The sequence below is a fragment of the Branchiostoma lanceolatum genome, chromosome 17 (assembly GCF_035083965.1).
Source record: "Branchiostoma lanceolatum isolate klBraLanc5 chromosome 17, klBraLanc5.hap2, whole genome shotgun sequence".
NCBI lineage: Eukaryota > Metazoa > Chordata > Leptocardii > Amphioxiformes > Branchiostomatidae > Branchiostoma > Branchiostoma lanceolatum.
In genome coordinates, this window is record NC_089738.1 from 2,136,782 (window position 1) to 2,162,435 (window position 25,654).

The 25,654-nt window shown below is 41.9% G+C and overlaps 2 protein-coding genes across 2 annotated transcripts; both read left to right on the top strand.

Moving 5' to 3' along the window:
- Positions 1 to 214: 214 nt before the first annotated feature.
- Positions 215 to 13,616, top strand: LOC136422790 (uncharacterized). Its single transcript, XM_066410665.1, has 8 exons — positions 215 to 321; positions 7,863 to 8,026; positions 8,353 to 8,477; positions 9,444 to 9,528; positions 9,974 to 10,087; positions 10,623 to 10,802; positions 11,987 to 12,097; positions 13,280 to 13,616. The coding sequence occupies exons 2-8, from the start codon at positions 7,868 to 7,870 to the stop codon at positions 13,463 to 13,465; spliced, it is 960 nt and encodes a 319-aa protein (XP_066266762.1). The 5' UTR covers positions 215 to 321; positions 7,863 to 7,867; the 3' UTR covers positions 13,466 to 13,616.
- A 2,921-nt stretch (positions 13,617 to 16,537) lies between these two features.
- Positions 16,538 to 18,883, top strand: LOC136423289 (uncharacterized). Its single transcript, XM_066411411.1, has 3 exons — positions 16,538 to 17,050; positions 17,680 to 17,747; positions 18,811 to 18,883. The coding sequence occupies exons 1-3, from the start codon at positions 16,538 to 16,540 to the stop codon at positions 18,881 to 18,883; spliced, it is 654 nt and encodes a 217-aa protein (XP_066267508.1).
- The last annotated feature ends 6,771 nt before the right edge of the window (positions 18,884 to 25,654 follow it).

The window sequence follows — 25,654 nt, forward strand, 5'->3', positions numbered from 1 at the left end:
TCTCCATGCAACAAATCCTAAATCACGACAGTGCAGAAGTGGAATAATCGAATAAAATCCACAAAAACGAACTATTCCGAAGTCTTTCCTATCCAAATTACTAGAACAACTTTCAACACATTTGACCCTTCTATTCCAGAATGGACTCTTCCAGAAACAGGACTTTCTGCTTTTCCCCTTCCCAAGATCCCACGTGGGCATAGACCATCTACAGAAGTGAACAGACCGGTCCAACAGCTGTCTGTGCAGTTTCTTGCAAAGTCGCTTCCGACAGATCACAACTGAAAGATTACCAACCTTTCCATCCATTTTGTCGAACAGGTAGGAATTCTAAATCTTTAATTGAAGAATTTGCCTTCTGTTGCCGTGACCAGGATTTCAAAAGCTAAGGTTATGTTGAGAGTTAGGTAAAGTAGTGTCCTGAAGACGTTCACTTCAGTGTAGAAAAGACTAGAACAGTTGTCTGCGCTTAGTGACATTTTGTAGATCTTTGAAAATTCTGTCTTCTATTGCAATGCACACTATAGCAAGGAGGTTAAAAAACATGATTTGTTATAGATAGAAGAACCTTTAAATTTGTGCTGATTTCTGAGTTATTTCCCAAAGACGTCTATTAGAAATTGAAACACATGTATGTGGTATGGTTGGGGTCATATAATCGAGTCAGTGTAATTTTTATGTTGGTGCACTTGTTATCTTTATTTTGGTGAACGACATGGTTTCAGTTTTTTTTTTTAAACTTCTGATTAGGGAGAAAAAAATAGACCGATTGCTGCACTCTTCAGTAGCCATGCATAATTGGTTACTTTTGCTCAATTTTATTTTTTTTCTTTGTGACTAATTAATCTCATGACACCGGTATTTTTTAAAAAGCTTTTATCAGATGCTTTGTGTCTTAGTACTCTTGGGTCTTGTTAAACAAGTATGCAAAGTAACTGTTTAACAAGACCAAGGAGTTCCAAGACACAACGCATCTTGTGAAACAATTATGCAAAATACTTGTCCATTTTGTCACACAGGTAGGAATAAACATGTACAATCATGTATTCTATATATTCAAGTAATCTGTTGTGAAAGGGGTTTGATAGGCTAAAGTTACATCATAATCGTAAGTTATTGCACATAATCATCATTTCGTTATAGAAAGTCGGGCTGTTGTTTGAGCTGATTACATTTAATTGTAAAAAAAGATTACAGAAGTTGTCTGCGCTTTTTGACAAATTCTAGATCTTAGTTTGAAGAATCTGTCTTCCGTTGTCTTGAACAGGGTTTAAAAGGCTAACGTTATATTGAGAGTTATTGCTGCAAATAGTTACTATTTCCTTATAGAAAGTAGGACATTGTTCCGATGCCTGCCATTTTAGTGTAGAAAAGACTACAGCGGTACCACTGCACCAAATCGGGTATTTAAGCATGCTTAATGAGGTTCGTAAATGAAGCTTAAACATTGGAAGAAGATTAAGCAACATTTAAGCAACATTTAAGACGTATTAAATGCCACAACTATGGGTCCATCTTTACACTATCTTTACGAACAACGTAAAGTCAACTTAAAAATGTATATATCTTTACATAATCTTTAATGTCGCTTAATGGTGCATTAAATCTAATCCCCCCTACATGTGTACAGCATATCTTTACATCAAGTTTACGAACAGCGTAAAGTCAACTTAAAAATGTACATATCTTTACTTAATCTGAAATGTCGCTTAACTATGCATTAAATATAATGTTCCATAGTATGCGCACAGTAAACGTACCAACATATTTGAAAATGCGGTGGTGTCGCTTTGGCAAAAGTGAACAACGTCGACTAATGTAACACATCACACTTTCAAAAACCTCAGTGTACTACGAGTTATTTCTCAAGGTCTCCCTGGTGTATTTTGAAAGGTTTAAACGCAAGCACTTTTTTCCCGCGAGCCGTGTGCACTCGATCACTGCTTGTTTTCAGGGAAACAAAATTCTTGCACAAACAGTTTCCGTTTTCTTATAAACATTGCGCCCGCTCTGTAAGAACCCTAAACCTGAGTCTTATATCCTAACGTAACATTCATTTTGTCTTAACATTACCAATCTGGTAAAGCGTGTGTGGTTTATTTAACTCGAGATAGGAACAAGCAACCATCAAATTGTGTACAACTATCGCACAAGTTCCTCTGAACGCGCACAGCGTGCATACCAACGGGTTTGAAAATGCGGCGGTGTCGTTTAGGCAAATGTGAACAACAATCTAGTCAACAAATGTAACACATCACACTTTCAAAAACCTCAGTATACTACGGATTATTTTTCAAGGTCTCCCTGGTGAACTTTGAAAGGTTTAAACGCAAGCACTTTATCCCGCGAGCCGTGTGCACTCGATCACCGCTTATTTTCAGTGAGACAAACTTCTTGCACCAACAGTTCCCGTGTTCTTACAAACATTGCGCCCGCTCTGTAAGAACCCTAAACCTAAGTCTTGTATCCTAACGTTACATTCGTTTTGTCTTAACATTGCCAATCTGGTAAAGCGTGTGTGGTTTATTTAACTCGAGATAGAAACAAGCAACCATCGAATTGTGTACAAGTACCCGGCACAAAAGTTTCTCTAAACGCGCACAGCGTGCATACCAACGCGTTTGAAAATACGGCGTTGTCGTTTTGGCAAATGGGAACAACAATCTAGTCAACAAATGTAACACATCACACTTTCAAAAACCTCAGTGTACTGCGGGTTCTAAATGTCTTGCTGGTGTACTTTGAAAGGTTCAAACGCAAGCAATTTTTCCCGCTAGCCGTGTGCACTCGATCACCGCTTGTTTCCAGGCAGACAAAATTCTTGCACGAACGGTTTCCGTTTTCTTATAAACATTGCGCCCGCTCTGTAAGAACCCTAAACCTGAGTCTTGTATCCTAACGTAACATTCATTTTGTCTTAACATTGCCAATCTGGTAAAGCGTGTGTGGTTTATTTAACTCGAGATAGAAACAAGCAACCATCAAATTTTGTACAAGTATCACAGAAACGTTCCTCCAAACGCGCACAACATACATGCCAATGGATTTGAAAATGCGGCGGTGTCGTTTAGGCAAATGTGAACAACAATCTAGTCAACAAATGTAACACATCACACTTTCAAAAACCTCAGTGTACTACGGGTTATTTTTCAAGGTCTCCCCTGTGTACTTTAAAAGGTTTAAACGCAAGCACTTTTTTCCCGCGAGCCGTGTGCCTTCGATCACCGCTTGTTTTCAGGGAGACAAAATTCTTGCACGAACAGTTTCCGTTTCCTTATAAACATTGCACCCGCTCTGTAAGAACCCTAAATCTGAGTCTTATATCCTAACGTTACATTTATTTTGTTTTAACATTGCCAATTTGGTTTAGCGTGTGTGGTTTATTTAACTCGAGATAGGAACAAGCAACCATCAAATTGTGTACAACTATCGCACAAAATTTCCTCTGAACGCGCACAGCGTGCATACCAACGCGATTGAAAATACGGCGGTGTCGTTTTGGCAAATGGGAACAATTTAGTCAACAAATCTAACACATCTAACTTTCAAAAACCTCAGTATACTACGAGTTGTTTCTAAATGTCTTGCTGGTGTACTTTGAAAGGTTTAAACGCAAGCACTTTTTCCTGCGAGCCGTGTGCACTCGATCACCGCTTGTTTTCAGTGAGACAAACTTCTTGCACCAACAGTTCCCATGTTCTTACAAACATTGCGCCCGCTTTGTTGAAACCCTAAACCTGAGTCTTATATCCTAACGTAACATTCATTTTGTCTTAACATTGCCAATCTGGTAAAGCGTGTGTGGTTTATTTAACTCGAGATAGGAACAAGCAACCATCGAATTGTGTACAAGTATCCGGCACAAAAGTTTCTCTAAACGCGCACAACATGCATACCAACGGGTTTGAAAATGTGGCGGTGTCGTTTTGGCAAATGTGAACAACAATTTAGTGACAAATGTAACACATCACACTTTCAAAAACTCAGTTTACTGCGGGTTGTTTCTAAATGTCTTGCTGGTGTACTTTGAAAGGTTCAAACGCAAGCACTTTTCTCCGTTAGCCGTGTGCACTCGATCGCCGCTTGTTTTCAGTGAGACAAAATTCTTGCACGAACAGTTTCCGTTTTCTAATAAAAATTGCGCCCGCTCTGTAAGAACCCTAAACCTAAGTCTTATATCCTAACGTTACATTCATTTTGTCTTAACATTGCCAATCTGGTAAAGCGCGTGTGGTATATTCAACTCGAGATAGGAACAAGCAACCATTAAATTGTGTACAAGTATCGCACAAAGGTTCCTCTGAACGCGCACAGCGTGCATCCCAAAGGATTTGAAAATGCGGCAGTGTCGTTTCGGCCAAAGTAAACAAAAATTTAGTCGACAAATGTAACACACCACACTTAAAAAAAACTCAGTATTATCTCTGAAGGTCTAGACAATCTTTCTGCTAATTCTGGTGTACGTTGAAAGGTTTAAACGCAAGCACTTTTTCCCGCGAGCCGTGTGCACTTGCCGCTTGCAATAGTTTTCAGTTAAAACAATTACGCCCGCATAATTATTACATTAGATGACTTAAAGAGTGCCAAAAAGGAATACTTAAGCCTGCTTTAAGAGTGCTTAAAGAACCGATTTTGTGCAGTGAAGAGTTCCCGTGTTCTTATTACCATTCTATCTGCTCTGTAATAAATACCCTAAACTAAAAGCTATCAAATTTCGTGCAAAAAAGCGTCTCACTTGATTTCCCCTGCACCCGAACACAGGATATTCGTCTAAATATTTTGAAATGCGGCGTTGTTATGGCAAGTCTGAACAACATTTTATAGTTGGCAATTGGATAATTTAAAAGTCCGTCTTTGTGTCTGACTTTACGCTGTTTTATATTACGCTGTTTTATTTTTCTAGATGATAGCAAAATGACAATTTCTGGCAAGTTTGTTTTCAAGCTATACGTGGACGATTACTGATAAACATTTTACACCTTTTTTGGACTGTAGAAACATCTATTGTCCAATTGTTAAAATGCCCAGGAAGACCGTCTCCGAATAACAATAGATATAAAAAAGGCCATTGTTACAGTGTCTGCTAGCTATGCAAATCATGGTCACAAATACACACTACTCGCGAATTGAACCAATCAACACTCATGCCGATATTCAAATTCTTTTTCCGTTGGAAATTCAAATTTGATTTCTCATTTGGCGGGCAAGCTTGGTAGTGTATGGACCTGTATGTTCTTGCTGCAGCGTTATCGTCTTACTCACTCGGGGACGGACAGTTTGACGGAAACCGAGTGCGCTTCGCCATGATTCTAAAACCAGACTGAGGAAAACTGCACGATCAGTTGAAAATAGTCTTTACTACAACTTTCTGAACCCAGCCAGCAATAAGGAATACCTCGGCGAGTGGACTCTAATGCTGCATGGATTTGGATGTGCGCCCCCCCCCCCTCCTGAAAGCGGGACTTACAACTGTATATCAAGGAATAGCGGTGGTTTTGTCAACTCGGAAGGCAGGCGGTGCCCAGGGACAGGCGAAAGAGCTGGCTGCTGGGATGGTATGCCCGAAGGAAACTACGTCGTTGCCCACCCCTACCCCCCTTCCACTCTTCTGAAGAGGGCTACGGGGCCTGAGACTTCTGAAGGGATGAGGGCTGAGTGAGGAATGCAGATCTCAAGATAAAACAGAGGCGTGTTGCGTGGACCTGAATACCTAGAAGCTGAAGACAGAGCTAAAATAGGACTGACTCAGCAGCTGGTATTGGAATGAAATACACAAATTGAAATGATACCTGAAATGCTGAACATTAAAGACCCAAGCACAAACACATGCATGTAGCACACACAACAGAATTAAAGGGAACTTAACTGAGCTTAAATAAAGCTTAAAAATAGATTTTTACAACAGATTTACGACGACCAAAAATTTGGGTTTATGCTGATTTTACCATGCTTAAACGTCGCTTAAATGAGTGCCACTACGTACGGTTTACGGAGGCTTAAATGCGGTGTATGTCTCTAGATTTAAGTAAAGATTACGATGCTTAATCGTAGCGTAAAAGTTAAGATTTAAGCTAAGTTTACATTGCTTAAACGGTTGCTTAAAGTGGTCCCACTAAGCACGTTTAAGCACATACCTAAAGATAGCGTAAACATAACATTTAAGCTTGCGTAAGTATTACGTAAAGTGACGTAAAGAGTGCCAAAACGGATTCTTTAAGCATGCTTTAAGAGTGCTTAAAGAGCTGTTTTCGTCCTGTGGGTTATCGCACATAGTTATTATTTCATCATAGAAAATTGGATATTCAGTTCGGTGCAGAAAAGACTTAATCTCCAAGGAGGTCTACACGGTGCCAAAAATCGTATATGCTATCCAGAGAAGCTCCGGTCAGCCAGAGAAGCTCCAGTCCGCACGATTTTTGGCACCGTGTAGATCTGCTTGGAGATTAGAAAAGACTATCATCATTGTCTACGTTTTGTGACGGAGACATGCATTCCCAGCTTCGTCTGGGCAAAGTGTTGAAATACAGTACTTGTCGTTCGTGACGTCATGTAGGCGTTAAGGTTAGTGTGTCGAATCCCCTGACTGCCACCAATGTTGTGACCATAGGAAAGTCACTTTACACAACTTTCCTTACTCCACTAAAGTGTAAAAACGGGTACCTGACTTTGTTTGGGGAGGTAAAAGGCGGTGAAAGGAGAGTGTTGGGCTCCGCTTTCCAATACCGTGCCCTAGACACAGTGGATAAACAGTAACTGTAACTTATTCATGAGGAAATGCTAGAATAGTCTTCTTTGTCCAGAGAAGACAATTCTTTGGATGGCTTATATTATTCAGGTGTACTCAATATGATCAACTGATACAATTTATGCAAATGAGGACCATAATTGCATAATCTATGAGAAGCATTTGCAATACGTTAGTCGTAAAGGTTAACATCATTTGGCGAAGGTATGAGGTCGTGGGACTCTAGTTTCGTATGTTGGGAGCAACCTGTAAAGGTATATCAGTACCTCCCCCCCTCTTTTCAAAGCTAAATTCAAATAAACAATAGTTAACAAAACCTGACGTCAAAAGGAATACACTACCAAAATATTTTGTCTTGCCTTTCTAGTTTTTCTTGCTTTTCTTAACTCGTGGACAAATTTTATCTTATGAAGAATGTTAGGAATGAATAAGAACGAAAAAATTGAAGAATTTGTCTGATTCTTTTCATGGAAATTCTCACAATAAGAAACACTTTCCTAACTCTCTTAAGTTCAGAAAGTATTCCTCAACAACATTATCAAGCTCAGGAATTTTTAGAAATCCAAGTCTAAATTTCTTGCTCTAATTGACTTCAAGATTATTTTTCTTGTTATTTTAAGAAAATATTAGGATTTTCTGTCCCCTTTGTTGACTAATCTTACTTCAAGACAATTTTTCTGAGAAAAAAATACTTAAGAAAAGAATTCTTAACTCGTGGACAAAATGTTTCTCTTAAACACAGAAAGTTTTCTTCTTTGAATATTTTTTTCTGTGTATTGGTAGAAACAAGAAAAATAAGAAAGGGCATTTTTGGTAGTGTACGTACAAGTCGTATAAGTGAAGTTCTATAAAGTTTGTCCACATTCACGCTGAAAACTCAGTGCTATTCAGATCGGTAAGTAAATACATGTATAAAATAAAAGAAACCTCTATCCAAATCAGATGCTAGCTTTCATATAGCCGAATCGGCTCCTGTAATGGGTCGGGTAGCAACCTGCTGCTAGCTTCAGGTTGGTTAGCCAGCGACCACTCTCTAGCAGGTATAACATAAGGTAATAACCTTAACGAAATTAGTCATTTCCACAAAAATTTAAGATTTTACATTTTATTCTTTCAGCAAACATGAGTGGTTACATCCCTGTGGTGGATTTCTCGGCCTACAGCCTTGACAAGAAGAATGTGAACGACGCTGATTTGGAAACGCTGACGGAAGAACTCATGCAGGCTTTCACTACCGTGGGCTTCGTGTACCTGAAAAACGCAGGGATCCCAACAGCAGAGGTAAGGCCAGGATAGGTGCTACATTCGCACTACTTTTCGAGCTACTTTTAAAATTCTAAATTGGAGTTCAACATTGTGGGAACTGTTGGTCAGAGCACAACACTGGGAATATTTCTTGTGCTATTTCACATGTATTTATGGACTTCTGAGTATCATTATGCTTCATGTTATGATTTGGTTCGGAAAAAACCCAAGGTTAAGTTCCATGATGTGCTAGCGGCTTTCTACGGTATTGCAGCAGTACTGAACATTGTTAGACATAAATCATGCAAATCATGGCTCGATTTACATAATTAATGAGGAAATGTTCTATTCTACTTATTCAGGTAAATAACGTCTTTGACGTCTACGATAAATTCTGCTTTCAACCTGAAGCGGTGAAGGAGAAATACTCCCGGCCGGTGGACAAGACAGCTGAGCGGCACGGCTGGATGGCTCTGGAGAGAGAAATGTGAATATTTTTTTCAGATAGACAATCTTTCTGAGACCATTTCTGAACACATTTTTTTTCCGTTTTGTTTTGTTTTGCACGGATTTCTAGGGAATATCTCACTAGACTGTGCCAAATAGATTGCGAGATGCATTCGCAAAATGGCGCAAGCCGTGTTAATCGGCGCCAATCGGGGGCCACTTTGTCACCTGAGAAGTTTTTTTTAAATATTTTTTTGAATTGCAATTGTTAAAATACACAATCATTAACATCTCTTTTTTGGCTGAATCCTGATCATAGTACAATGCTTTTTACTTCAGTGGCTACACTGCGATTTCCAATAATCTTGTATCTGATTTGGAGCAAAACATTTGATATTCCGTGCGCGGTCATTTTGTTACGTATTTTACGCGTGCATCGCCTGCCCGTGCTGTGTGACTGCAAGGAATTAGAAAAACTGGCAAAATTTGCAAAGTTGGCACAATTTCCTATATTTCAATGTGACGCAGTCCAGTGAAATACCCGCTGTGCTAAAGTCATAACGGCGACTTGCTTTTGGAGTAATAGCAAATTGACGTCATTTTAGGGACGGTCGTAGTCTCTACCATGCCCCATAGGTCGCTGAAAAAATAGTAGAAATTTGCCAAATAGACAGATCACATATCAGAGGATATGACCAGCTTACTGTTCCGGTATGTTATATGCCTATTTGGCCGATTTCTACTCTTTTTCCAGCGACCTATGGAGCATGGTAGAGGCTAAGGCGGCCGTGGATGCGACGCACAAATAAACTGACTGTGGCTTGATAGGTCCTAAGTTCTCGATCTGTCACGTACTCATAGCCTGGCCGAAATCATGTGGCAAAAGAAAAATTGATAGACGAAGTGTGACTGTCTAGGGGTTTTCTTTTATATGTTTTGTGGAGAACAGTGGTTTTAGATTTTAAAAGCTTTTGAATTCGTTTCCTCCCATCGTTTCTATCTGTAGGTTGTCTCTGGTGGGAAGAGACCAACCTGCCCCTGGTGACTTAAAGGAATGCTTCAACATACATCCACCTCTTACTGAAGGGCAGGTGCGTTTCCATCTCAATCGCTATAGAAGCACAAAGGGAGGGAGTACGTCAAACAAGGATCTAGAAAAAAGTAGACGTACATCAATAAGAAGGTTCACGGTTCTAAGTACGCATGTGCAGTGAAATGCATTGTGGGTAATATGTCAAAGGTTAAGACCCCCTAAGACATCAACAAAACACGCTTGGACATTGTTATGCAAATCGCGACACTGGTCGAGACAAGAATTGTTAACAATAACTCACCTTTGACATATTACCCACAATGCATTTCGCTGCGCATGCGTACCTGGAATGCTGAACCTTCTTATTGGGCTCCTCCACACCCACTGCTGGTAAAAGTTTGGCTACCAGGGCGGGGTTGCCAAGCTATTGAAAACTGATGTAATTGTCTTCGTGCGGACACAAAATCTTCTGTGACAAATCTACTGTTTCCCTTCCTCGCCAGACCTGGCCGAAGGAAGTCCCCGAGTTTGAGCCGGTGATGATGGATTTCTATAACAAGTGTCACGTGATCGCCATACGCCTGCTGAGGATCATAGCCAGGGGACTGGGCCTCGAGGTAACGTTAATGTATTTTGTATGTCAAGCTGTTTGTATCCAGTTTCAGCAACTCTTTATCGATGAATATGGTGGGTTAGTTAACTCACTCATGATTACTCTAACACGCGTACACACCGAGTTGATAGATCCTCATTGCACACACTCTGCCAGCCACCCATCCACTTATTTACTAACTTATTATCTCGCTAACTAACTAATAAACAAACTTAATAAACAGGCTAAACTTACATAAACGCTCGAGGCAATAGGAGAGTCACCTGTGTCGAGTGATATAAGATTCTACTGTAAGGACGTTCACGATTCCAAGTACGCATGCGCAAGGTCAGAGGTGAAGGCCCCTGTTCTCGTCTTGACCATGTTTTATACACTTCCTGGCAATATCGAACGTGTTTTTTTTTATGTCTCAGGGGCATTCACCTTTGACCTTGCGCATACGTACTTGTAATCGCGAGCGTCCTTATTCTTTTAGAATGGGTTTGTCATTTTAGGATGTTGCCACGTTGAACGACTGTTATGTTTTTTTATGATCGTAGGATGTAGATGGTTTCTTGGGAAACTTCCAGTATGTCGGGAAGGGTCGTAACGGCACCAACCTGCGAACCCTCCGCTACCCTCCCGTTCCTGACGTCATCAAGCAGGACCAGGTCAGGTGTGGAGAACACACGGACTTCGACTGTGTGACTCTGGTGTTCCAGGATAACCCAGGATTGGAGGTAGATTTGCCAGCAGAGACAGCTTATTTTTCAACGTTTACTCTAACGTGTGGTTTCTGTTTAGGTCTAATTCGTTAACACACACTTAGGCGCTTCTTGCGTAGCTGCTATGCGTTATTATGGCCTGGTCACCAGTGACCATATGCCAATTCAAGCCGCTGAATAAAACGCTGATGATTGATGGTGGCGTAGTGTGGCGTAATGGTTAGAACATTCGGCTGTCAAACAGGGGGCCTGGGTTCGATCACATGTCTGGACATACACCCCGACGTCGTGCCCTTGGGAAAGTCACTTAACACAAATTTCCTCACTTCATGTGAAAATGAGTACCTAGCCTAGGACTTCCTTCGGATAGGACGTTATATGGAGGTCCCGTGTTTGGGGAGAGCCACACTCCACGCACGTTAAAGAACCCACCACACCTTTCGAAAAAGAGTAAGTGCATGCCCCGGTGTGCGATGGTCCAAACCTTACAGTCGGTTGACCCGATACATGTCAATAATTGTCAATTTCTCGGCAGATGGACATACGTGGTTGCGTAGAAGAAGAGGAAGAAGACGGTAAAAGCAAAAGAAGATAACTGCAAATATTAGGCCATCCCCTGAGGGAAGTGGTTGCCGAAAAGGGAACAGCCATTTAGATCCGATTATAGGATGACATTAGCACGCGCATCAATTTTCTTCCGTTACCAAAAATATATTTTCGAACATAATGTTAATCGTACAGAGCAACTGGAAAGTGAGCAAATATGTGCCGTAAATTCGAAAAAAATATCTGAAAACGAATGCTAATATCGTCATTTCAAGAAGATGTGGAAGAACAAAAATTAAGAATTTATTGTTAGGCATACCATACCCTGTGTGTTTAGTCATCTGTTCAACTTTCATGACCACATAGTTTTTATAATGAAGGCAACTTTTTTCCCAAACATTTTTTCCCACGCTCGCATCAGGTTTGGAGTTCCCACAGGATGTCATCCATATAATCGAATCAACGTGGCCTAATAGTACTAACAATAATGTACAGTTTTGCCCTGTGATCCAAATATATACACCGCATTTTACAACATTTCTAGCCCTAATACCGCGACATCCTGTTGTCACTGGGTGTTGGGAAGCTCGTACGATGTGTTCAATTGTGTACTTTGAGAAACATTCTTTAATGTTCTTTTGCAACGTTACCAGGTTGTGAACACTGATGGAGAGTACGTCCCAGCCACGCCCATCCCGGGCACCATCGTAGTCAACATCGGGGACACCTTACAGAGGTGGTCAGCTGACAAGCTCAAGTCGACGGTAAGATTAGTGCTTGCTTTTATCCTGGCATGGGGGGGGGGGTGCCACATATATTTCCCGTCATGCCAAGGGAGTTGCGTCAAGGTAGCAGAAAACAGTTTTCGGCCTAAGGGGATTTCTATAGTTAAGGGTCACAATGTGACTGGCTTCGACGAGGTGAAAATTATAGAAAGGTTCACTTGAAAAAAAAAAAAAAACATTTTTTTTTTAGTTTAGGGTACAACTGACAAAATTTTCGAAAACTAAAAAGGTCCGTCGGCGTATCGGCTTCTCACACCAACTTTGAAACAGCGCTCTTCGAGAGATCACCGAACTGCAGCCGACTCACCCAGAGAGGCAGTTGCGTAAGAAGGTGCATTTATACACGAACTGGACAAGGTTCACCATCCAAATCCTACAGTCTACAAGCCGACATATTTTACACCACACAGCACAATTTACACTTGGATGCCTCTTACATGTGACTTTCTACCCAGTCTTCAACAATTTTGGCCGTACTACTTTTTGTACCCGCGTCATAGGGAAAATACTGTGTTCTGCGATCTCTAAACCCTTCCCATCACACACCTCTGCCTTAGCATTATGGGAAACAAGATGGCGCCCGCAAAACAAACAACATGGCGCCCCCAAACAAACAAACAAACAAACAAACAAACAAGCAACATGGCGCTGGCATACAAACAGTTTTGGCGGTGCCCATGAATGGGAGCTAAAACAATAGAAGAAGAAGACCTTTATTGCACGTCAATTGTACACGGTACAATGTATGGCAACAACTATCGAACAATTAGTACAAATTAGAGGTATAGAATAAAACTTGACATCCTTATTACTGATACAATAAGGGCTAGCGTGAGGGTTTGATATAGTGGTACAATCTAGTGGCGTAATCATTACATTCGGTATTTTTTTCTCATGACAAAGCAGTCTTTTATATATTTACCTATTTTTGTATTGCGCGGGGGTTGTTGCATCGAAAGCCATAATCAAATCTGTCTTAGGAGCATCGAGACTCTTCAAATCTGTTGTTCTTGATTTGAGAAATGTGAATAACGTATTACGTAAAACATCATATGCAGAGCATTCCATGACAAAGCGAAATTCATTTTCAATTTGCTAAAACAATATGAGCTTCTCATTCCTGTACATGTAATAACATTAATGTGTGGTGTTGTCCCACAGAGGCACCGTGTACGGGTGCCGGAGAGCCAGGAGGAGAAACAGCGCGTGCGCCGGTCCATCGCCTACTTCTTCCACTGCGACAGTGACGTCGAGATGAGGTGTCTGGACGGGTCGGACAAGTACAAGCCAATGTTGGCAAGAGAATACCTGAACCAGCAAGTCGGAGCCACCTACCTGTCAGGATAGCTGGGCTCCTCAACTCAACATCACCTGTGCTGTTTTGATTTGATTTGATTTATCATGGTGTATAAAATAGCATATAGCCAGGGCTACCCAACTAGCCGGAGGCTAATACAAAAAGATAGCCCCGCTAACTAAATGAAATACAATGTACAAAGTCTGGGTGTGGACTTGAATAAAGTTGTAAACGGGAGCTTTGTGGCTACAGCGTCTTTTCTGAAGATGTGAGATGGGTGTGTACGGTTGACTTGAGGTTGTCCTGATGGCAAGGAGTGTCAGGGTTATTAAGAGGAGTGATAGGGTAATATAATTTAATTTTTACCACTGGAAAAATACAATGAAAACCAGACGTTTCGAGCGCCCATCCGGCAGCCCTTTGTTACTCCGGGAAGGAGGAATACCTCCTTCTGGGAGTATTGGGAATGCATTTGTTTGCGCGTTCGCAGCTATAACTCACGATCCCGTTGACGCATTGGTGTGTAACTTGGCATATCGTTTGCCTGGTTCGGCGTGGTGATGCACAATGTCTTTGTTACGCCGTAACTACTTTTATCGTCAATGCAATATCGAAATTGCACCCCTATAATTAATGGTAAGGGCCACTGCCTTGGCATAGCGACCATGTTATAACCCGTTTTATGTCATGCCTGGGCCTGAAACGGGTGTTCCGGACCGTGTGATAACTATCCGGATCACATAGGGTTCGGGAGTGTTATCACACAGGCTTCCATAGAATATTTCGAATGCATTTCGAGCGCGCCGGTTGCACCGCCGTCGGAAATTCGAATACCGGATTCGGAGGTTAGAATCAATGTTGTTACAGTTTTGTGTTCGAGGACACAAAACTCCCTCAACTTCTGGCGCTTTCCGCATTGAAATGTGTGCTTTCTCGGGTGGGTATGACCAAGGTATGACATACGTACGGCCGTCGGGCGATCCGACCCGCGGTCGGGCTGGTACCTCGGGTGATACGGAATACCCCGTGTTGTATTCTAAATATATGCTTGACTGCAATACTTCAGGCAGATACGGGGTACGAAAATTTCCTACTTGCTATGATCGTATAGTCACTGTTACATTGTAAAATAGACAACGTGCATCACCACACGCAACCTAGCTAGCGATATACTAAGTTATATACCAATGCGGTAACGGGAATTGTGAGTTTTGGCTGCGAACATGTGCAGAGTGAGCTCCAGTCTGTGTATTAAGTATGCCGTGTCCAGTCGCAGCTCGCATACTAGTTTGGCGCATGAGACGGACGGTGCACTTTTACGCACAGTGTGAAAATGGGATATCTCTGGACCTTCAAACTTACCACACTTGTAGTTTGTAATACGGAGGCTGTGACAATGTAAAAAGTTTACGCAGGGGATGAAAGATTGTTAAGATATCTCTCTCAGAATAGTGCGCGCGGGCCGCGGCTAGACTGTGTCACTTCCGGGTGGATTGAAAGATCCGGTGACCTTTGACCTTCGAGAAATGTTACGATAATACAAATAGGCTGATAGCTATAGATCAGGCATGCCTGCAATAAATTGTGGAAAGAGGATTTACTGCATATTTGTGATTTCTGAAACATTTTAGTTGTAAGGCTGAATGGTTCGTTGATCTTCAAAAGAAGCCATCTAGATCGAAATTTCTGACTTTTCCCGGAATTTCTAGATCCTATCTGTGCCATGCTGTAAAAACGTACTTTTCAGCATGTTGACCACTCCTGTATTAAAAGAAAAAGATAAATAAACACCTTTTCTTTACTTGCTATAAAACACTACTTGGACTGTAAAGAGATGCAATTTGTGTGGGTCAATATTTTTACTTCTTTAATTACCGCTTTTCAAAAATGCACTTTTCACATAGTCAGACTACCAGACTAAAAACGCCAGGGTTTCACTTGCAGGCGAAATATGATCGTCACTATGGACTGACTCTACTGGCTAATTATTCCTTTTTCTGGTGAATTGTACGATTCATACGCCCGTAAGAGGGCCTGGTGGAGGCTACTTTTCACACCTGGCACCACATACAATCCACGATTCCGTTGCTGAATGGGTATGTTAAGTTAGCCTGAGTGTCATCCTGTTTCAGTTCCAGGCTCTAGAAATAAATTGTCTGTGATTCCACACCTTACATCAAGATCCATTTGCTTACAACTGAGCAGGTCACGTTGCAAGTGTGGCGTAGCCGTGGGCGGATTACGTATGTCCAACAGATTTAAGTCATCGACAAATTTCCATCTCTTTGAAGAAGCATGGTAAGCCGCACTGTTGATGTATGCGATAAAAATAAGCGGCCCGAGAATGGTCCCCTGTGGGAGGCCACAGGTCACCGTAGCACTGGTGGAAAGCACCCCGTGATATCGCACGACTTGTGATCTGTTTGTGAGGAATGCAGAGATCCACCTCACAAGAGACGGCCGGAGGCCTAACTCGATCAAACGGCACATGGCTGTATTATGGCTGACCCGATCGAAAGCCTTGCTGAAGTCTGTAGATACAAGGGAGCAAAGGGTGCCTGGCTGGTCGGTAGCCTTGAAAAGTTCGTCGGTTAGGTTCAGAAGGCAGTGGGTAGTGGACCTTCCTCTAAGACAGCCGTATTGCTGTGGGTCTACTTGAGGTGAAATATCTGACACGGCCCATTCGGCGACGAAACTTTCAGCAACCTTGCCGAGGATGGAAGTCAGTGAAATTGGGCGAAGGTCGTTGACTGATGGAGGTTTAGATTTAGGTATGGGGACCACGATTGCTTGCTTCCATTCGTCAGGGATTGCACCTTGCTTGAGTGACGAGTTTAGAATGTCGGCCAGCGGTGCGCTCAGTTCATATGCAAATTCCTTCACAAGTTTGGCCGGAATCCCGTCAGGCCCAGCCGCTTTCTTTGTTTTTACATTCTGCAGTTTTTTATAGACATCCCATGGTTTGACTGACGGTGCTTGGTGGGCGGGCAGGTATGCTGGCAGTAGTGATGTATCCAGTGGAGGAAGGGATTGGATCACGGTCGCCAGTGTTTTGTTGATTTCGTCAGCTGTAGCACGGTAGTCGCTGGGACTCAAGCCTTCGATGGTCCCACGATCAGCAAATGGTCCTACATCCCGGTAAATGCAAGGTCATGCACATCCAGTTCAGCAAGGTCGCATCAATCCCTCCCCCCCTCTACCTTAACAACATCGAACTGAAACAGGTGCAGGTGATGAGAATTCTGGGAGTTCTCCTGCAGGCCGACCTGAAGTGGAATGCACATGTAGACCACATTTGTAACAGTGCCAGCCAGCGGCTGTACCTACTTCGGAGACTGAAATACTTCCATGTTCCCAAAGAGGACCTTGTCTCAGTGTATGTGTGTTATGTACGTCCCGTCACGGAATATGCCGCCCCAGTCTGGCACTCTGGCCTCACAAGTGCATTGAGTCAGAAGATTGAGAAAATTCAAAGAAGAGCCGTCAGGATAATCCTGGGGTCAGACTACTCCGGGTACACCGATGCCTGTACCATCCTGCATCTACCTACTCTCCACACACGTCGTAGCAACCTGACTCTGAACTTTGCCACCTCTCTGCTATCATCTGAACTGTACCGCCACTTCCTGCCACCCGTAAGACAGTCAATCAGCAGCCGATGCACGCGTTCGTCGAACAAACTGCACCTTCAACGCTGTAGAACTGACCGTTATAGAAACAGCGCCATACCTCAGATGACCCGTCTGATGAACAATACTTGACTTTACCATCTGTTTATATGGCTTTACTACATGTCATTCTGTCTCAAACGAAATAACGCTAATTCTCAGCCTTTAGCTCTACGCCGCTCGTTTAACTTCCATTGTTTTTAATATGTATTTATATTTTACGAATTAATGACTCGTACGTCTTGTAAAGTCAGACTGCAATTCAGTCTGTTGACTGTCACGGTCTGATTGTATTGTGTGCAATAAATAAACCATTCATCATCAGGTCACTAGCAAAGGAAATGAACAAACACCTCACCCAAAATTTACAGACTATAAATACTTCACGGAGAATTGTGTCCTACGGACTTTTGTTAATGTTGAGAATGATGTTTACATACGGAAGCATCAAGAATATTCTCAAGTTCTAAATGAACAAAAGGTAACGACTAAAGCATTCTATAATATATTCTAAATAAACAAACTGAGACGAAATGAAAAGGTGAAATCAAGACAACAGAACAAATTTGATCGTTTGTCTCAAAAAAAATTACAAGACCAGAGCGGATATTGACCACAACAGGAGACGCTCAGGACCAACAGTACAAGACGAGACTGATGAAAGGTGGGTCAAAAATGTGAGCTCCTATGATTTGTCGGGCACTAAAAATGCTGTGCTTTCGAAAGGCTTGAACTTTGCTATTACGCCTAACAAACTCCCTGTTGTTGACATCATCACTGAAACGGAATTCGAATCTGCCATACGCAGGGCACATTTACCACATCGAAAAGCTGAAGCCTTACGCACAAAGATTTCTACCACCTTGAAGGTTGCTAAACTCCCGGACAGTAACCTATCACGTGATGAACGTGAAGCGATTCAAAATCATTCTAACAATACAAACATCATAATTCTTCCAGCTGATAAAGGGAAATGTACTGTATTGTTGGATAAAGAACAATACGATACTAAAGTGGAAGACCTGCTGCAAGACGAGAACACTTATTTACTTTTAAAGAGGGACCCCACATCGAGATGCAGAACTAAAATTAATGTGGCGCTCAAGAAACTGGAACGGGACAAGGTTATTGATCGATCGACTTATCTCAAATTGTACCCCAAAGGACAACAACCTGCAGCTTTTTATGGATTACCCAAGATACATAAAACGGACATTCCTCTTCGCCCTATCGTTTAAAGCATGCGATCAGTGACTTATAATCTTGCACTTTCTTAGCCTACATCATAGGACCTCTGGTTGGGAAATCCGTTCATCATGTTAAAAACAGCTCAGATTTTGTCAGCAAAATCAAGGACATTCGTGGTTGGGGTTGATGAGATCATCACTTCTTTTGATGTATGTTCCCTGTTCACATCTATACCACCTAAAGGAGCGGTTGAAGTGGTGAGAGAATTCCTAGAAGCTGATGATACCCTCAAAGAGAGATCCAAACTATCGGTAGATCAGATCTGTCAGCTTTTAGAACTCTGTCTTGAGTGTACGTATTTTACCTATGACGGCAGATTCTACAAACAGTTACACGGCTGTGCCATGGGTTCTTCCGTTTCTCCAATCGTGGCTTATCTGTATATGGAGAGGTTTGAAGCTAAGGCAATCAGTACTTTTCCTGGCAACCCTCCTGTAATATATAAATTGATTCAGATATGTGGACAATATTTGGTGTAGACTCAAGAAAGACGTGGCTGACGAGGAGATCGACTGTGTCAGCCCTTACCCAGATAACGCAAACCTGGCATAACGCGCTCAACAGCAAGCCGAAAATGGACGTACATGTCTCGTTCGTCGACTGCAGTCGCGCGTTCGACACAATAGACCATGGTAGTCTTCTGCATAGTCTGGCACAAATGGGGATGAAACGGGACCTATGGTGTTGCGTGAGAAGTTATCTGAGTGACCGTGTGCAGCGTGTCAAGTGGGGATCGCGTATTTCGGCGCCTCGACCAGTGCTAGCTGGAACACCACAGGGTGGTATCATCTCACCATCGCTGTTTGTCATTGTCATGAACAGCCTCGACAGAGGGATCCCGATCAGTGTAACCCCTGTTAAGTACGCGGACGACCTGACTAACACGGAGCTCCTGATGGGTTCGCTACCAGGTCAAATGCAAGCTGCCATAACAGAAGTCGACACTTGGGCCAAATCCTACAGTATGGCAGCAAACGTAGGAAAAACCAAAGACATGGTTATTAGCTGCCGTAGGGAGGCTGTCAAACCCCCACCACTCATGCTCAGAGGCGAAACGATAGAGAGAGTCTCGTCCTTTAAACTCCTCGGTGTGATCGTCACTAATAACTTGTCCTGGGATCTCCATGTTGATTATATGCTGTCCAAAGTAAGACCACGTGTACACTACCTGCGACTGTCGAGGCGAGCGGGGGTGCCAGTGGATGTTCTCCTTCAGATCTACACTACATTCATTCGGCCGGTGTTAGAGTACGGCTCACCGGTGTGGGGAGGACTACCTCGTGGTTTGTCAGATGAGATCGAGAAGGTTCAGAAAACGTGCTGCAGGATTATTTGAATCCCCTACGACCAGCTGCCGACCCTGGAGAAGCGGAGACGCGAGGCAGACGCGCGTGAGCTCGGGAGGGTGGTGGCGGACGACACACATCCCTGCCGGCAGTTCCTGGTGCAGTCCGAGGACACCCCATACCATTTTAGACGAACATCAACCTTCAAAATATCGCTCAGCCGAGCAAAGAGACATGAACAATCCTTTATACCTAGAACGCTCAAAATCATGAAATACTGATAAGCAAAAAGCGGACACTATTGACCTTCAATACTGTAATCTTAATGTTTTATCTTAATATGCATACGATGTTCTTTTAGATTGTTAGCAGATTTGAGATAATTCATGTTATCTTGTCATTTATACCTTCGATCTGTGATACTGTGTAATTCTAACAGCGACACAACAGAATGAACTCATGAAGTCGTAACAACAAGTGAGATGGAGGCGTCATGCATAATGAATTCCTCATGCGATTCAGCACTGTGTGCATCAGCATTTTTTCTAACCTACACAATAGCTATTATCTTTTAAACTCCTTTTCTTACTTCAGCATCAATTACATGATTCCAGAGACCAGCGGCCCCCACATTGACTGTACGTTTTCACACCTCAAAAAATTATTTCCGTCCTTTTTCATGTACCGCTTAGGGAAATTGACTGCATAACAGTCGTGTTGTTGTTTTTTCAACCACACCAACCGAGCGGTGGGCAAACATAGTAACTTTATCATTATCTGTCTGTAGACTGGAAACTTTTCTAAAAGGTTTGTAATCTATCCTCTTTAGGTAGAGCACTAAAATGAGAGATTCGATAAAGACATGTCGTTATGCGAAATGTTAATCAGGTGACCAGGTCCTCCACATACAGATTTTATGCTAATGAGGACGGCGCCGCTGGAGGCTAACCGGCCTGCCAGGATCTAAAGGCCCCCCCCAGCTTACACTATACTACTGCGCATTTCTCCTTCGGAAGAAGGTCGTTCTTCAAGGACACAATCTCCCTGCGAAAACCGGTTTGATCCCCAAGGGCGAATTAAGCAGTAGCTTATTGAGTTACAAGACAGCTCATTTGTCTGCACTTCGGAGTAGCATTCTTACAGAAACATTTGTACCAACAACTTCTTCAAATACCAACACGGGGGATTTCCTTCATGACTTCGAATCTCTTGTAACGGACTACATTGTACCAAAAGTAGGTTTATTATTCTCAATCTATCTTATGCTTGTGTAGTTATAGCAAAAGGGCCAGTATCATAGTCTAAGGTTAACGTTTAGGGGTATGCACTCCCAATATGTTCTACTATGGAATAGAAATAACCAGAAGAAAAGGAGGCCAAAAGCTCACCTCTATGACTAAATGTCCATCCAAACTCACCTTGACAGGACAGTCCACATCCTAATGTGTCCAAAGGCCAATTTCTGCCAATTTCCATGCAGCACTTAACTTTAAATGCCGACCCACCAACAGACGAAAACATTAACCTTTGACCGCAGTCCCCAAGAATCAACCTGGTCACACCATTTGGGTATACTTCCCTCAGCAGTCTCCCGAGACTTCAAAAACACGGGTTTGGGGCCAAAATCACTGAGAAGAAAGTCAAAGAAAATAAGTTTTAATGCTATATACCTGGTACTATTTTCCAACACACTCACCGGGCACCCTACACGCATACACTAATAGAAATCCCTGCCCTTTGTTCTGGAATACAGAATTGGAATACAGAATACAGAAATTGTTTAAGAAATTTGAACGTTTGATGTATTCTCTACTTGTGGTTTGTTGTGTCTTGAGAGTTATCGACGGTCATTTCTTATGTTGTTATATCTGCAAAGGCTATTGTTTTCACCGTCGCCACAAGGTTTTTTCATGGCTTGTACATTGTCGTGTGTCCATCCGACTGTAAACACGATAACTCAAGAATGTCTTGTTAGATTGTGTCGATATGTGGTAAGGTCTTGATGAAGCGTCGATTAGATTATGTCTGTCTCGTGGCAGCTTGTTATCTTCATAAAAATGGAGATATTGTTTTGGGTGTGTCTGTCTGTGTGTTTGTGTTTCTGGACTTTTGCAGTTAGTATGACTTGAGAACTTCTTGGTGTAAAGTGATGATATTTGATATGTTGGTAGGTGTTGCAAAGACAAATGTCAAGGTCGATGTTGGGGCCCCTGGTGTGTGACCTTAGTACTGAAGCAGAACTTCGAGTTTTTGGATCTTTGGGTCTGGATATGCTATGATATAACGATACTATCTTAACTGAAACATCATTGCCTGATGGGGATCTGCTAAAACTAATTAACTGGGGTCTGTGAAGTCTGCATACCGCTATCATTTTGAGAATTTTTTTTTATTATAAAAGATATTTCTGGAGGATTGAACTTGAATAGTTACTGTTTACATGTACATGACCTTACAGTTTCACATCCACATAACATGAAAACAGGGTTCACTGTTGATAGAACATTTAAAGATACCTTCTTGAGGTCAGTAGGTTTACGACTGTGTAAAACTGTACATGACCAAAACTGTAGGCATGGTACATGATTCGGTAATGATTTCTATTTTGATCTAGGATCACGGCGAAGATTGCAGACATGCTCCAAAAGGCAATGTGCACTTTTAACCACCTTCGAAAGTCCAGAACCTTGGTGGTGATCGTGGCATGCCTAGCGATGTTCCTGGACGAAATACTGAATAGTGCCGTCGGTAAGTCGAGGTATAAAAGAATCGATCATGAGATTTATTCAATGGTTCTGACTCAGTACAAAGGAGTACATTGGCATAAATTGCTTGTAATAAGGCAATATTATAACCTGTCAGTATTTGGCTCTGTATTATCATTTAAATTCCTGCAAAATTTTAAAACTCTGCAAGTGTGATGTTTGCAAGGCTTTTATAAGCATCTATATGATGAGCAGGCATACAGTAATTGTCATGCATTCGTATGCTTGATAAATGACTTGGATTGAATTGAGCTTGCATAATGAAACTTACCTTAACCCTAGTAGACGTGGCAAACAACACCTGATGAACACGCCGAACTTCAATACGATTTCGATGAAGATCGAGGTATTGTTGGAATGTTGGCTTTGCAACAATCGGAATTGTTCATTTCCTCCAACTATAGAGCCCATCATGCCGGATTACCTATACAGACTAGAACATCCCAACTACTCCGGTGCCATCATTACCCACCGCCACATGTACATAGAGACAGTAACGTCGACGTTATCAGCGAACATCCAAACGTAGGACTCTTCTTATAAGGAAGGGACAACATGTTCGCCAGCTGTGAACACGGGGTCAAATTCCCAGCGAGCAGAACAGCTGGAGAAGCAGAGCGTGAAACTGGGGATTCTGTACGCCTCCAGTCCAGCAGCGGCCATCATAACAAATCCGATTGCCGTGATATTGGCGGATAGGTACTAGCCTGAGTACCAACCTCCGTAGTGACCGCTGGCTCAAAAAAGCGCTTGCTTAGGGCCCTATCACACTTGCGCGTATGAGTTCCGCAGTAACATTTTTTGATTTAAGTAAATTTTGCGGGGAGGAAGTTGTTTTCTGCCTTGACCCACCGTTGTGCAGCCTAGTTATCGAACCAAAGAAATGACTTCTAGGGCGGCAAACTTAATCCAGACCAAAAACATGTTAATGCGCAACTCATGCGCACTTGTATATTAGCAAGCAATTTTTTTCGAAAAATCAATTAGTGCTCCTGCTTAACGGAATGGAATTGCGCCCTTAGAATTTGGTAGAATTCTTGATTCACGAAGGATTAGATTAAGAGTTGATAGGCCGATCATGATGACAATGTAACTAGAGAAGTTTAGTAGAGAAATAAAGAAATTGAAATTCGAAAAGCGACTCTAAATTTGTAGATATAACCCCCAAATAGTTCTTTATCACTGTATAACTCTGCATTTAATGGAAATAATTTGTTTCTAGGATATAGGAGATTCTTTGTCCGCAACCAGGTAATCTCACCTGCTGACGTTTCGGTGTCAGTCAGACACCTTCTTCAGAGCTTCTGACTGGAGTACTGCTTCTCGCCGCTATAAGTAGCCGATGTAGGTGGCGCTTTTGCGGCGAGAACACAATCCCAAACGTGGCTAAGGTTGTATCCCCCCACGTCCCGGTTCATCACTGGTGTTGACTTCCTTGACGTTTGGGATTGTGTTCTCGCCGCAAAAGCGCCACCTACATCGGCTACATATAGCGACGAGAAGCAGTACTCCAGTCAGAAGCTCTGAAGAAGGTGTCTGACGGACACCGAAACGTCAGCAGGTGAGATTACCTGGTTGTGGACAAAGAATCTCCTATATCCTATGTTCTACCAACCTGATGAAATTATTTTCGGGGGTAATTTGTTTCTGTTTCAGACTTGGTTGCTGTTTAATCATGTACGTAGGCATGATTCTCGCCTTCTTCTCTACTACTGGTATGTATTTTATCTGTTTGTAATAGTTGTACATTTTCAATGTGATCGTAGTCATATCAGTTAATTGTGGTATCTTCTTTTAATACTCACCCCAGTAGGATTCTTGTTCATCAATAGAATTTCTTTTAAGTAAGAAAACGATGTGGATCCTCGTTGTGATAAAGAGTGCATTGTCATTGTGTTTCTGTAGATTAGAATCTAGATCATTTTTATGTAGTACATATGTCGTGACTAAATCGTGCATACGTAAGTATATATGTCGTGGCTAATGTGACGCTATCATTTTATTTATTTATTCATATACTTATTTATTAAACACTATTCAACAGCATTCGCCTTCAGCACATCCTATCCCCCACTGTTCACATGGCTCGTGGTTCAAGGTGTTGGAGGTTCTTTATCTGCAGTCGCAGGTGGGTATTTCTCAGGTCAAAACTTGTACATTTTGCTGGAATGTATTTTTTTAAACAACCAATTGTACGAAGAATTGTAGAATCTACAGTGTTACGGAGGAACATTGAGCCACTAATGTAACTCCACTGCTCGAACTGTCAAGGTGTTGAAATTGTTCATATATAAGTGAAACTTAACTTGGCGTCTAATCTTAACCTGTTAGCGCCTAGTTATTTCAAATTTGTATGTTATGTGTTATGGTTGCCTGTCTGTCTCTCTGCCGAAGTGCTCGGGCTTAGTGCCTTGTATAACGGCACTCCATATCGTATGGTATAAAAGTAAGTTGATAGTGCATTTCCTTCTTCTGAAATGTGGCCATAAGTGTCTCCTGTGAGGAAGGGAAAGGAGTTTTTGTGTGACTTCCCTGAAATATTTAGAGATGTTCTTTTTCATAAAGGCAAATCCCTAGCCTTATCATGCGTTACAAAAGTTGACCCTAACAAATTCAAAGCCGAGGTGGGTGTCCACTGACCTTCCGTTGTAGGAAAGGCCAACTTTTTATGGACTGTACCACACAAACCAAAAACAATACCACAGAAGTAATTAAAGTGAATTCGGAGTGAGTTTCGTGTAGAGACATTGTCTTCACACAACGTGACCCTATGCATAGATTCAGCACACAGAAACTTTCACATTGTCGTCTTTACATCGTCGTGGGCGTGCGTTATGACACACAGGAACGAAATTTGCGTAAGAGAGATGCAATTCCTTCAATAGAAATACATTGTACATATTGTGATATTATTGTAATACACCTTCATATTTTTTTCTACATGATGTACATTCAAACAAGATTTCGTTGAGAAAATACTGCATGAAAACTTGTAAGGGGACAGGTATATGAGTCATAAACAAAATTGTAATGACGTTGTCACTTCTTGCATATCAACAGTCGGCCCTGTCATTGGCGGAGTGATGTACCATTTTATAAGCTTCAAAAGTCCATTTCTGTTAGCTGGATTGACTTTTGTCAATGGAGGTTAGCCATTTTATTGTTTTATTTCTACAACCAAGTACACATACGCGAATTTCAATTGTAGGCAAATGAAAATCATATTTCACTATCTTACAAAGTTTATTTTGGAAAAAGTAGAATTGCGTTGT

Coding starts and splice junctions, on each gene's coding strand:
- LOC136422790 (XM_066410665.1), top strand. CDS start 7,868: ATGAGTGGTTACATCCCTGTGGTGGATTTCTCGGCCTACAGCCTTGAC. Junction 8,478..9,443: donor ATGGCTCTGGAGAGAGAAAT/GTGAATATTTTT, acceptor TTCTATCTGTAG/GTTGTCTCTGGTGGGAAGAG. Junction 12,098..13,279: donor CTGACAAGCTCAAGTCGACG/GTAAGATTAGTG, acceptor GTTGTCCCACAG/AGGCACCGTGTACGGGTGCC.
- LOC136423289 (XM_066411411.1), top strand. CDS start 16,538: ATGGTCCTACATCCCGGTAAATGCAAGGTCATGCACATCCAGTTCAGC. Junction 17,051..17,679: donor ACCGCCACTTCCTGCCACCC/GTAAGACAGTCA, acceptor AAAAATTACAAG/ACCAGAGCGGATATTGACCA. Junction 17,748..18,810: donor CAAGACGAGACTGATGAAAG/GTGGGTCAAAAA, acceptor TATTTGGTGTAG/ACTCAAGAAAGACGTGGCTG.